The sequence below is a fragment of the Cydia fagiglandana genome, chromosome Z (genome assembly GCF_963556715.1).
Source record: "Cydia fagiglandana chromosome Z, ilCydFagi1.1, whole genome shotgun sequence".
Taxonomy (NCBI): domain Eukaryota; kingdom Metazoa; phylum Arthropoda; class Insecta; order Lepidoptera; family Tortricidae; genus Cydia; species Cydia fagiglandana.
Genome location: NC_085959.1, coordinates 7,695,159 through 7,708,499, shown reverse-complemented (window position 1 = coordinate 7,708,499; position 13,341 = coordinate 7,695,159). Strand labels below are relative to the sequence as shown.

General features: G+C 40.1%; 1 protein-coding gene across 4 annotated transcripts in view; it reads left to right on the top strand.

Moving 5' to 3' along the window:
- The window catches only part of LOC134678741 (beta-alanyl-dopamine/carcinine hydrolase), an 83,874-nt gene that overhangs the window by 54,249 nt on the left and 16,284 nt on the right, over positions 1–13,341 (top strand). The window contains exon 1 of one of the 4 annotated variants that reach the window (XM_063537426.1): positions 7,903–7,998. The exons of the other annotated variants lie outside the window; for them this stretch is intronic. Within the exon in view, the coding sequence (XP_063393496.1) occupies positions 7,983–7,998 (16 nt within the window). The 5' untranslated portion in view covers positions 7,903–7,982. Of the gene's footprint in view, positions 1–7,902; positions 7,999–13,341 lie in introns of those variants that run through there. 4 annotated transcript variants of the gene reach the window in all.

The window sequence follows — 13,341 nt, the reverse complement described above, 5'->3', positions numbered from 1 at the left end:
AACACTATACTTGTAGTACAGGGATCTTATTCAGTTCACTATAACAATGGGTTAATCTTTTTTGCATTTTTGTGGTAAAATCGATTATAATGGCGAAATGGTTTCTTCTCAGAGAAGAAGATTTTGTATGTCTTATATATCAGTGTATAGCGGTAAAAAGGTTAAAGGATGACTCAAGTTAGACCGGGCCGTGTCCGGGCCGGGGCTTCTAGCGCATCGTTTTATATGGAAAGCATCACGTGATCGTCTATCATGTCATAGGAAAGTAAGATCGGAAGCTCCGGCCCGGACTTGGCCCGGTCTAACGTGAGTCATTCTTAAATCCTCTGGAATGAAGTAAAATAAGCATTTTTTGGGTTCCGTACCCAAAGGGTAAAACGTGACCCTAGTACTAAGACTCCGCTGTCCGTCCGTCCGTCCGTCTGTCACCAGGCTGTATCTCACGAACCATGATAGATGAGACAGTTGAAATTTTCACAAGATGAAGTATTAATACAATACAATACAATACAATACTCTTTATTAATGTTGCCGCTATAACAACAAATTCTAAAAAGTACGGAACCCTCGGTGGGCGAGTCCGACTCGCACTTGTCCGGTTTTTATAGTAAACTTTTAGCAAAACTCTGAATTAGATTCGCCAGTGCTAGCCGACCATCCGGAATATGCTTATAGGAAACGTGTACATTTGTACAAGGTCGGAAATTTGAATTTACCTAGGCTCTAGATTCCAGGGCGCTAGGCACCGTGGGTACAGTCACGATTGTTCTCAATTTAACACTTAATTTACCTTTCTTCCACGAAAAGCTCTATATTATACAAGGCTCAATTTGTAGACTATCTTAAGGGGGAAGAATAGCTTTGCGATCCTACTTAACGCAATAACGGTAGGTACCGTAAAACGGGGTGAGTAGGTTTCACGGGGAGAGTTGGGTTATGAATGGGGAGAGAAAGTTTGAAAGGGGGTGAGATGGGATTTTAAGGCTACTGCTACAAAAATAATGTATTCCAATTTAAAATGGGGATATAGTAATACGCATAATAAACAAAAATCGATCCAACAATCTTCCAAAATCACCTTTGTATGAAAAACCCTCTCACCCCAAATACGAGGCACTACGGGGTAAGGTGGGTTTTCCTCTTTATCGTCAAAGTTATGAAATGGAACTACCCAAAATAAAATACAAACTAAAATACAAACGGCCGAACCACTTATTATATACACCATTCAGTTTGCACATGTAAAAATAAAATTTTACCAAGGTTTGAAAGTCAAATTTCACCCAACTAACCCTTTGTACACACACACCCACACCCAACTAACCACACCTGTAAATTGTGGTCATTTCTCCATACAAACGTACTCGACTGTTTCCTGCATGAGTTTTGATGCTAGAGCAATGATTTTTTCAACACAGATGAATATTGTCAATATCTGTGTCGGACCGTTTTCTTTTTGTGATATTTTTGTTTGTTAAGGCGCTAGAGCCCTTCAAAAATGGCCAAAATGGCCTCATTGACATTGACATTGACATTGGCCGCAGTGAGGGGTAGTAATAGAGGTTTTTAGCTTAGGAGGTGTTGGCTCTTAAGAGCTTTTTCGACCATGCGCTGCATGATGGAGCCCAAGTGCAGTGTTTTGATTTAAGTTCATGACGGTCATAATGAAACCTGCGAGAGGTGGCCGACCTTAAACTTGTTAGGCCCATTTACACAGCTGTATGCCGATCAATACACACTGGACAAAGGGTAAACAGAAACAGTCTGATCATTGGTGAATCTTATGTCTTAGCACTAAGGCTAATTGTCAGTTACAGCGACACGTATGTATGTCAGCTGTATCGAATATCGCCCCAATAACTTGTGTCTACGGTCGATCATAGAGTAATATAAGAAAGACTGGTAACTGCATACGGGGTTTGAACCCGCGACCTCCGGATTGAAAGTCGCACGCTCTTACCGCTAGGCCACCAGCGCTTACTTTCAGCTACCGCGTATAGGTAGATATAATCAAAGAGAATTAATTCACAACGTGGATATATTAACTATAATTTAAAAATAGCAAAAGTCCCTTCCCACAGCAAATGCTAAAATATCTGCTATAAAATGTTTGTGAAAGAGGAAATAAAATTTGCAGTCGCCAAGCGATTCATTTTCCATGCATTTCCTAAATTCCTACACAGTCGGCGACTCGGTGGAATCTGTAGAAATTCTTCGCATCCCATGTTCTGCATCGTGACAATGACTGGTGCGCTGTCGAGCTCCAAAATATAGGTAGGGTTACTCGGGTAATTCCGAATGTCAAAAACTGTCGGATAATTCCGAAAAGAGACTTTTATTATGATTGAATTTAGGGTGATTTTCATCTGAATTTCGGAATTATCCGACATTCGGTATTACCCGAATACACCAGAGTGACAGAAAAAAATAGACTACCTTAAACATGTTTAATATTGCCTACCACCAAAGACTCCTGTCTTAAATCTCTATAGAAATTCTTCATTGCGTGAAGTGGGTTATGGCTCCTCTACACGATGGGCCAACGCCGGCCACTCCAAGAGACGCATTTATGCGTTAGAGAGAGCAAGTGATATTGCTATCCCATTCTACCGCATGGCTGCGTCCCTTGGAGTGGCCGGCATTGGCCCACCGTGTAGAGGACCCATAACCCACTTCACGCAATGAAGAATTTCTAGAGATTCAAGAAAGGATTCTTTGGTGGTAGGCAATAATAAACAAGTTTAAGGTAGTCTATTTTTTTGTAGAGGAGCCATTAGGTTTTTAGGTATGTTGCGTCATTCAGTCAGTCAGTGAGAAAAATACCGATTTTTAGATGTTTGTATCTTAATAACCGGTTGAGCTATATTCATGAAATTTGGGTTTCCAGTTATCTTTAAAGGAACTAAATTTCATATTACGAGTTACGCAGGGGTCAATAGTAAAATGAAACATAATAAAATTTATTTCAAATAGAACAATAAAACAGAGCAACTGGGTTTTTAAAATAAAATAGTTACCTAGCTAGTTAATGCACAAATTTCCCGAGACCACGATTCGTTTAACCCCAGCTCCTGCTCTTAGCTCCACTTTCTCTACTCAACATCATAAAACAGTTAAAGGAAAATAACAAAAATAATAAAATACGTAATATTTTTGAGAATAGATGGATGATGCCGTTCTAAACATCTTTGTAACTTGAAAAACTCCCGGGATTCAAATTGTCTTTAGGACGTTAACCCTTAACGCCTACTTATGTACATATTTTAAATTCTCCGCTTTTTCCCACTGACGGAAATAGCTTGACACACTTATATTGAATAATTAATTGACATTGGGAAAACTCGGCAATGCCTATAAATTATAATTACTAATTAGGTACTATAATTAGAATAAGTGTTGTATTTATTATAAAACCGTAAAATGTACCGTAAAATGGGGTTAGTTGGGTGAAATTTGACTTTCAAACCTCGATAAAATTTTATTTTTACATGTGAAAACTGAATGGTGTATATAATAAGTGGTTTGGAAGTTTGTATTTTAGTTTGTATTTTATTTTGGGTAGTTCCATTTCATAACTTTGACGATAAAGAGGAAAACCCACCTCACCCCGTAGTGCCTCGTATTTGGGGTGAGAGGGTTTTTCATACAAAGGTGATTTTGGAAGATTGTTGGATCGATTTTTTTTATTATGCGTATTACTATAGCCCCATTTTAAATTGGAATACATTATTTTTGTAGCAGTAGCCTTAAAATCCCTTCTCAAACCTTCTCTCCCCATTCATAACCCAACTCTCCCCGCGAAACCTACTCACCCCGTTTTACGGTATCTATCGTAAAGCTTTTAGTCAATGTCATATGTTAAAATTTGATGATTATCTGATAAATAACCGATGCACAAACTTGCAAACTTAGTTGATTTAATTTGTAACTTGTTTTTAATTGCCCATTTGTACACCGTTTAAGGAAATGTAGACATATTTTAGTGCCATCCACTCTTCCGAAAACAATCATAAATCTTAGGAAACCGCAAATTATTCAAAGTTCGATCTGGCCTAGTCGGTAGTGACCCTACCTATGAAGCCTATAGTTCGTTTTTTAGCATTATAAATAAGGTAAACAATCTTGATGTGTCTTTTAATTGAAAAACACATTTTAAAAATAAGTTATGGCAAATATGTAACAATTATGGATCTAATACGATCATTTATATTCTTCTGCTTTCATAAGTAATAGTTACTGATTATTAAAAAGCGTTTTTCAATTAAATGACATGTCAAGATCGCTTACCTTCTTTCAAGTTCTTTCTAATGCTAAAAACGAACTATAGTGGACCCTACGATCCTGGGTTCGAATCCCGGTCCCATATGAGTGATGAGAAATTTGTTTCGTACTGGTAAGTGTTTTCTATGTAGGTATTTGTGTACCTACTTATAATCTGCAAGTACGAGCGAGATGCTTAGAAAGTACTTACTTAAGTTACGCACTCACTAGCGAATATATGAGTGTCAACCTAGTGGTAGCCATTCAGGAATTACTGCGTAAGTGCGTAGATAACTTTGGCGTGTAAATGATGAAGTTAAAATCAAGTAATATTAAACTATTCATATCACAACTACACATGCAGCCTTTGTACTAAAAGTTTTAAATCCGTAAGAGGGCTTAATATACATTTTACGAAATCACACAGAAATTGCCTCACTCAAAATATCTCTCCTAATAGCCCCACCACTTCCGCCCCCGTACCATCGACCACTAGCAATCCAACAGTTCCTTTCCATCTTCATCTTAGTAACTTAAAACATAGTATCCCATTAGTTAAAAGAGTCCCGCGTGGCGCCAGAATCACAGTTGCAACCCATCTTTCCAAACTTATTGATTCATGCGTACAAAACAATAGCATCGATGACTGGCACAATCTATTCCTGTTCTCATACCGCACGCTTCACGTTAATGAAGACGACACTAACACCTCACTTACCCAAAAAATTAAAGACAACTGCTCTAATCAAACATTTCCGCCATCCACAGCAAACACCCAAAGGAGCCCGGGACTATTTAACCGGCGAAAGTATATTGAAAACAAAATCAGCGACGGAGACTTAAAAGGTGCAGCCCGTCTCCTTTTTTCAAGCGAGTCGCTGTCGCCAGACAATCCAGACACCCTTCAGGCCTTACAGACTAAACACCCTCCAGCTCCTTCAACCCCATATTTTCTCGATCCACCAACGGCTAGCCAGGTATGTCTTCAAATCAATAGTAAAGAAACCCTCGAGGCCATTATTTCTTTTAAAAATGGATCTGCAGCCGGGTTAGACGGAATCTCACCCCAACATCTGAAAGACCTCATTTCACATTCAACAGGCGATGCTGGTGAACAGCTACTAAATTCCATAACAAAATTAATTAATAAAATGTATACCGGAAACATTAACCCTGATATAGTCCCCATTCTTTTCGGCGCCAACCTTATCGCTCTAAACAAGAAAGATGGAGGGGTGAGACCCATAGCCGTTGGTACAACACTTCGGCGTCTCGCATCCAAATTAGCAGTCCGGCATATAATATCTAAATTAAAACCTCATTTCGAACCAATACAACTAGGATTTGGCACCAAAGGGGGGTGCGAAGCAGCCGTACACTCCCTGCGCACTTACCTCTCTAACACGACGTCCGAGGTGTTGATCAAAATTGATGTTAAAAATGCCTTCAATTCTGTAAACAGAGACACCCTGCTGACAGAAACAAAACATAACATACCCGAAATTTACAACTATCTCCTTCTATCCTACGCAGATCCTACAAAATTATTATATCGCCAGAACGTGCTTTCTTCAGAAGTTGGCTGTCAGCAGGGTGACCCGCTCGGGCCGGCAATATTCTCTTTGGCAATTAACCCTATCATCAAAAAACTAAATTCTAAATTTAACGTGTGGTACCTAGATGATGGAACCCTAGGAGGTGACGTAGATATTGTCACTTCCGACCTGTCCACAATCAAGACCGAATTTAGGAACATCGGCCTTGAAATAAATTTTACCAAATGCGAACTGTACATTCCAAATTCCATCCCTAACCACAACAATATTGAACAAAACTTCAACACCCTAACCCCAAACATAAAAAAAGTTAACAACGAGACACTTTGCCTCCTAGGGTCTCCTATTTTCGAAGAATCTTTTCCAAACTATATACAAAATTCAATTTCCAAATTTACAAACTTATCAAACCGCCTTCTTGAAATAAGTCCTCACTACGCAATTACAATTCTTAAATTCTGCCTTTTTGTCCCTAAATTAACATACGCCATTCGCTGCAGCCCTATTTGGAAATTCGAAAATATTATTTTACCTTTAGATGACCTTATTAAGTCTACTTTGGAATCCATTCTCAACATTCAGCTCAGCGACCATTCCTGGACCCAAGCATCCCTACCCATCCGTCATGGTGGGCTAGGGATCAGAAAAATTTCTAGTGTATCCTTGCCAGCTTTTTTGTCTTGGTGGCTCCACCAGTCCACAGCTCCGCAAGTCTCATAGGTAAAATCCTACGGGGACTCCCCTCAAACTATGAGACTGCGGGCTTGGACGAAGCCAAGAAAGCTTGGTCAAGTGCTTGCCCGAACAAGGATTTCCCGACTCTTCCAAATTGCCAAAGGAGCTGGGATGACATTATGTGCCAAATTTCAGTGAATTCCCTCCTAAGCCGTAGCACAGGCCGCGAACGGGCCAGACTACTGGCTTCGGCGTCGAGGGAGTCCGGTGATTGGCTCCGGGCTTATCCTTCACCGAACACCGGAACCTTCCTCACGCCGGACACTCTCCGCATCGCGACCTGTCTTCGGCTTGGAGTCCGCGTTTGTGCTCCACACAGGTGCCCCTGCGGCAGTGAAGTCGACGAATTAGGACACCACGGGCTATCCTGCCAAAAAAGTGCTGGCCGCCTCTCAAGACACGCCGCACTGAATGACATAATCCGCCGGTCTCTTGCATCCGTCAATGTGCCAGCTCTACTGGAGCCAACTGGCATAGCGAGAGACGACGGCAAGAGACCGGACGGCATGTCCCTGGTTCCTTGGGGTTTGGGAAGGGTGCTAGTGTGGGACGCTACCTGCGTAGACACTCTGGCCCCTTCCCACCTGACGGGAACCAGTAACCAAGCAGGTGCGGCGGCTAAAGCGGCCGAAAAGCTAAAATCCCAGAAGTACAGGGGTCTCGGCCCCGAGTATATTTTTATGCCATTTGGGGTTGAGACCCTTGGCCCGTGGGGTCCTAATGCTGTACAGCTTTTTAAAGAGCTCACAAAAAGGCTTAAAGACTTCACTGGTGACCGAAGAGCTGGCAGCTTTCTCGCTCAACGTATTAGCTTAGCAATACAGCGAGGAAATGCTGCCAGCGTCCTCGGCACCATGCCAAAGGGGCCCAATTTCCTAGACATTTTTTAATTATATTTTATTTTATTTAGTTTTAGTTTTTAGTTTTAATTTAGGTTTATTTTATAGATAAGTTAGTTTATTTTTATTTTTAACGTTTGTATCTGCCTTATAAATAAATAAGTATTTCATATCACATATAGATTAAAAATTGGGGAACAAGTAGGACAACCACTTTAATATACTGAATTATCCAGTAATTGAATTGGTTTTATTAGAAAACACAATACCCGTATTGAGGGCGCCACTGGACGATCGATATAGTCTTAACAGTATCACTATCCTTTAACTTAAGTCCAGTGCGCCCCATCCTTGCCAGCGCATATTACAGCCTATTACTAACAGACTGATCATCGATGTACCTTATTATCCTCACAATAAGGCCCACAAACCGTCAGTGAATAATTTGTACGACGGTGCACAGCCTACCTTTAATACCGTGTTATTATCGGCTCGCGCGCAGTCCTAGCTCCGCCGCGCCCGACACCGGAGCGCCCGCCGCGCCGCCGAAGGTCATAAGTCGAATACGAAGTTTGCCCTTTGGATTTTTAACATGCCGGAGTATAGTGGTGAGTTTTGGCACTTTAGTAATTGTGTGCGCCAAAAAGTATGAATTTACTTATATTAGTATGATGAAATATTTTTTACAAAAACAACATAACTATACTGCAAAACGTAGTTCAAAACCAAAAAAAAAGTAAGACAATGTTGCCACTGCAATAATTCGTTTGAAAATAGTATATTCGTTTTGATAAATAATCACGCTAAGATAATTTATTTATTCGTCATTTTACTCCTACGATTTAAAAAAGTACTTTTATTTACTTATTTTTACATAAATACAAGACGCGCTAATAAAAAAGTGGCAACATTTCTTACTTTTTTTGGTCTTGAATTACGTTTTGCAGTTTAGTAATCGCCCCGAACTGAGAACTCGCAGTTCGCCAAAAAAGATCAATTGAATGCAGTGCTGGGTACTTAGTCGTTAGTCGTCAAAGCATCGAAAACCGCATGCGATTTATTGCAAGATCTGTGAAGCCCTTAATTGATAGGTAAATTTAAGTCACCATAGAGATTAAAACAAACTGTATCTGTAGTAAGCCATAATCTTTCTAGTACCTATATATTTGTCAAATGTCAAATATATAGGTACTAGAAATGTTTATATTATTTCGTTGTTATCTTGATAATTATTTTAAAATATTCAATTAAACAATATTATAAATATGTAAACCGAGCATTTTCATTTGATACCAAACTCGACCATACTTTCTTGCAATTAAAATGACCAGAATAGCAAGACCCCTCACTTTTAAATCTCTTCTAGCTCAATAACCTCTTGATCGAGCCGGCTCAAAAATTAATGACTAAAATAAAATATAATCCCCTCAACTATACGTTCACCCAATTTCATTTAAATTATAACAAATTTACTTAAAGTTATTGTGCATCAAAACGTGCGCCTAGCCAGCTGTGTGTTCCAAGTTGAATGTAAGAACTTCACTTCGCTTCGCTCGCTCGTTCGACTAACTACAAATTTATAATGTGGGATCTAGGTAGTGTTTACATTTACTTATATAAATCTTCACACCCGCTGCTGTTGGCATTGCTAAATATGTGAGTACTACTACTACGTATACTTATATATGTCGCAGTCGGATCCTATAATCCGCCGTATTACATTACGGCTAGCCGTTTTCAAAAGCAGGGGCGTTTTGAAATGCGGCGGTTCAACGATTAGCCGGATTGAATGCGGCTGAATGAGAATGTATTCGGCGCCATACGTTCTTCAACACGGCTAGCCGTAATGTAATGGCTCCTCTACACGTTGGCCAAACGCTCCGCCAACGCTTGGCCCATGAGTTGGCCGTGCCTTGGTCGGAACGCTACTACACGTGGCCACGTATTCGTCATTTTTAATTTTAAAAAACACAAAAAGCATGAACGTCCACCCTCGACCGCGTCCGAACACGCACTGCCGATTGGGCCACGTGTAGATGCGTACCGGAATCGCTTGGCCAATCCCTTTGATGTGCGGCCGAAAAACCGACACCGCGGCCAACTCATCACCAACCCGCGCGCCAAAAGCCAACCAGCACCAATACCCCCTCTACACGTTGTCCCATCATATTGGACCAATAGGTTGGGCCAACGTGTAGAGGAGCCATAATACGGCGAGTCATTAGCCGCCGCTTTGACAGTTTATAGTTGCCATTTTTAACATTCGTGGCGCTGACTGACATAACAACAACAAACTATGAAAAACGCTGGGGTGTCCATCAAATCTGGAGTTCGTCGGACATTAACATTAACATATAAATTTAAAACGAATGGAATCATTTTTGCTTAATATTTTAATACCACCTGATTCTCAAGCGCCACTCGCACCATCCCACTAACCCGGGGTTAACGGGTTAAACGACGAACGAGTGTCAAATTGTACGGGTAACCTTGGTAACTCCAGGTTTAGCCGGTTAACACCGGGTTGGTGAATGGTGGAAGTGACCCAGAAGTCAACACTATTAATTATACCAATAACTCGAATCTGTCTCTCTCTTAATCTCGAATTTTTGTTTTTTTATTTTTCATTTGGTTAAATACCTACAGTTTTTTGTTTAAATTTAATTTTTAATTAATTAGTAAATTATATTGAACTCATTATTGACTGACCCAATTCATTGAGGCGTTTTTTATTTCAGTTTTGTTACGCTCAATTTTCTTGATTACAGTCTAATCGCGTGTCGCGCTTGTTTTTAGAAAAATAATATCCTTTCAGTAATTTACTGGCTTTATTTACGTTTACTGTCAATTACGTGAACAAAGTCACGTGATCCAGTCACCTGAGGGCTTTTTTAGAGTTCCGTATCTCAAAAGGAAAAAACGGAAACCTTATAGGATCACTCGTGCGTCTGTCTGTCTGTCCGTCTGTCACAGCCTATTTTCTCGGAAACTACTAGACCAATTCAGTTGAAATTTGGTACACATATGTAAATTAGTGTCCCAAAGATGGACATGTTTTTTTAATAATTTTAAAATACATAGGTTCGAAGTTATTTAAGAAAATAGCAAACAAATTACCATCCTCCCCGCCCCCCCCCCCTTTATCTCCGAAACTACTGGGTCAAAAATTTTGAAAAAAATAAACAAAATAGTTTTTTACCTATAAATGACAGGAAAACCTATTAGAAATGTGCAGTCAAGCGTGAGTCGGACTTATGTACGGAACCCTAGAAACGCGAGTCCCACTCGCACTTGGCCGGTTTTTTTAACGTTGGGGAAATGCGTTTACGCATGCCACCTGTCCCGAGGGAACCAGAGGCGATGACGGACTTACCAAGGGACGCAGCCATGCGGTAGAATGAGATAGCAATATCACTTGCTGCCTCTAACGCATAAATGCGTCCCTTGGAATGGCCGGGGCGTTGGCCCATCGTGTAGAGGAGCCATAAAACCACCAACGAATGCCGACTCCGCCTAGTATATACAATAGAGGAGCACAGCAGGATCACTATCAGCCTACCGCTAACACCGAGAACACAAATTGCAGGCATCTTCTTTTACTCCAATTAGAGTGACAGAGCAAGATGCCCGCAATTTGCGAACTTCGGTGTTCGCGGATCATTCAAGATAATTATCATACCAGCTAACATAACCTACAATTTTTATTTGTAGTTTTTTTACTTTTTAGGTAGTTTTAGTTAATTAGTTTAATTTATTTGTCTTTATTATTTTGCTTATCTTTATATTTAAGTTTAGTTTTTAATTAGTTTTATGTTTAAGTTACTTTATAGTTTATGAGTTTTTATACCTACTATATTTACATAAGGAAACAACTCAGAATTTGCATCTGATTACTTTGCCCCACATGTGGATAAAATGCAACTTTCTCATCAGTCTTTGAACAATCAAGAGAGCTTTTACCAGCTGGTGTGGTGAAAACAATAGTCTCACGGCGCGATTCGGGAAGTGAATTAGAGATTAACTAGATACGATATAGTAAAGATATATGACGTCCCACGGGTAAAGGTACCTTATAGCGGTTGGCGCTTACGCTATTATTAACGCCGCTCCGATATTATTGCGGCGCTAAGCAACGTAGCGCCATCAGCCACCATAAGATACCCTTTTCTGTGGAACGTCACATATCTTTACTATTTCATATCTAGTGAATCTCTAATTCATTTCCCGAATCGAGCCCTCAGTCTGATAGAAAGGATCCATGTATTGGCAACAGCCGCCTTTTCAATGCCTTTGTGAGTTTTCCTCAAATTTCTCACGTTTTAGGATTCCCCGGATTATTTCCTTTTGCACATTTTCCCTTTGTAAGAACATTTCCATACCATTATGCATTAATTTATTGTATGACATGTACAGCTCCGTTTGGCTCTGCATAACAGCGGGATTTTAAATAGGTATGGTGTGCATAATATACCATTTACAGGTCTACCTAGTACCTATTTTTATTTGATTTTTAGTTCCAACATCCGCATAGCATTTTCGGTCATAGGTAGGGGAGACCGAGGTGAGTTGTGACAGAGGAGAGTTGTAACATCGTTGATTTTTTTGGAATCTATTAACTAAAAACATGGTCGCATAGCGGGCGTTTGTTAGTTCAAGTTACGAGCTAACAAACGCACACTGTTGCGAGCTCGCTAACAGTCATTAGATTCCAAAAAATCGACAATGTCACAACTCTCCTCTGTCACAACTCTCCTCTGTCACAACTCTCCTCTGTCACAACTCACCTCAGTCTCCCCCACTAAACGTAAAAATCTTAGGTACCCCTTATTCATACCGGTACAAGCCACAATTAGCTAATAATCTTTAATCTGAGGGCCTACCGCGAACCACGTTCGACGTGTTGCCTGCCTGTCACACTTATGTACGAATTAACAAGTGCGACAGAGAAGCAACACGTTGAACGTGGTTCGCGGTAGGCCCACTGCTACGCGATAATTATTTAAAGTGGTTTGTAAAGTCGAAAAATGGATAGTAATTTTTGGGTATATTTGTGTTTTTCTAACTACTTAGTTATTAAATAAAATCGAAAATCCTAATCGAAATATTTTACTATTTAACAATAAGTACATCAATTTAACATCAATATATTTAAAATATAAATGTGAACTATGCACACGTGCCATGATATGGTGACAATTGAATAGTACATATATTTATTATAATTAATAATTATGTAGATTATTGTAGATATTTACAAAAACGTTTAAAGCTTTCGTTGAAAACTAATTGGAATTACATTAAAACTACAATCTAGGGCTTATTCGGATAAACATACAAAACATTGTAAAACAGACAAAACAATTAAAATAGGGTAGGACGGGGCTAACAGGTTAGCGGGAAAATTCACTACGCCTTATAGTCTAGTCGGCAAATTTAAAGTGGTGAAAAATAGATATACTGCTCTTGAAAATCCGTGTGATACAGATAAAGAATGACTCACGTTAGACCGTGCCGTGTCCGGGCCGGAGCTTCCGGCACTTACTTTTCTATAAGATGACAGGCGCTTAGGTAGGTACGTGATGCTTTCCATATAAAACGAAGCGCTGGGAACTCCGGCCCGGACACGGACCGGTCTAACGTGAGTAATCAATTCCTCATTGGATCCGGAATGATGTCTAGAAAAATGTATTCGAAGCGTAATCAGAGTGACAGTGAAAGATGCCCGCAATTTGCGAACATCCGATTTTCGCGGCGGCAGCTCTGGGCTACAACCGCGAAAATCAAAGTTCGCAAACTGCGGGGATTTTTCTCTGTCACTGTGTCACTCTAATTACGCCTTCATTGGAGTAAAAGAGAAAAATCCCCACAATTTGCGAATTTCGGTTTTCGCGGAAGCCGCTCTGAAGTCAATTCGAACGTTTCAGTTAAACTCATCTAAAATTATCATGACA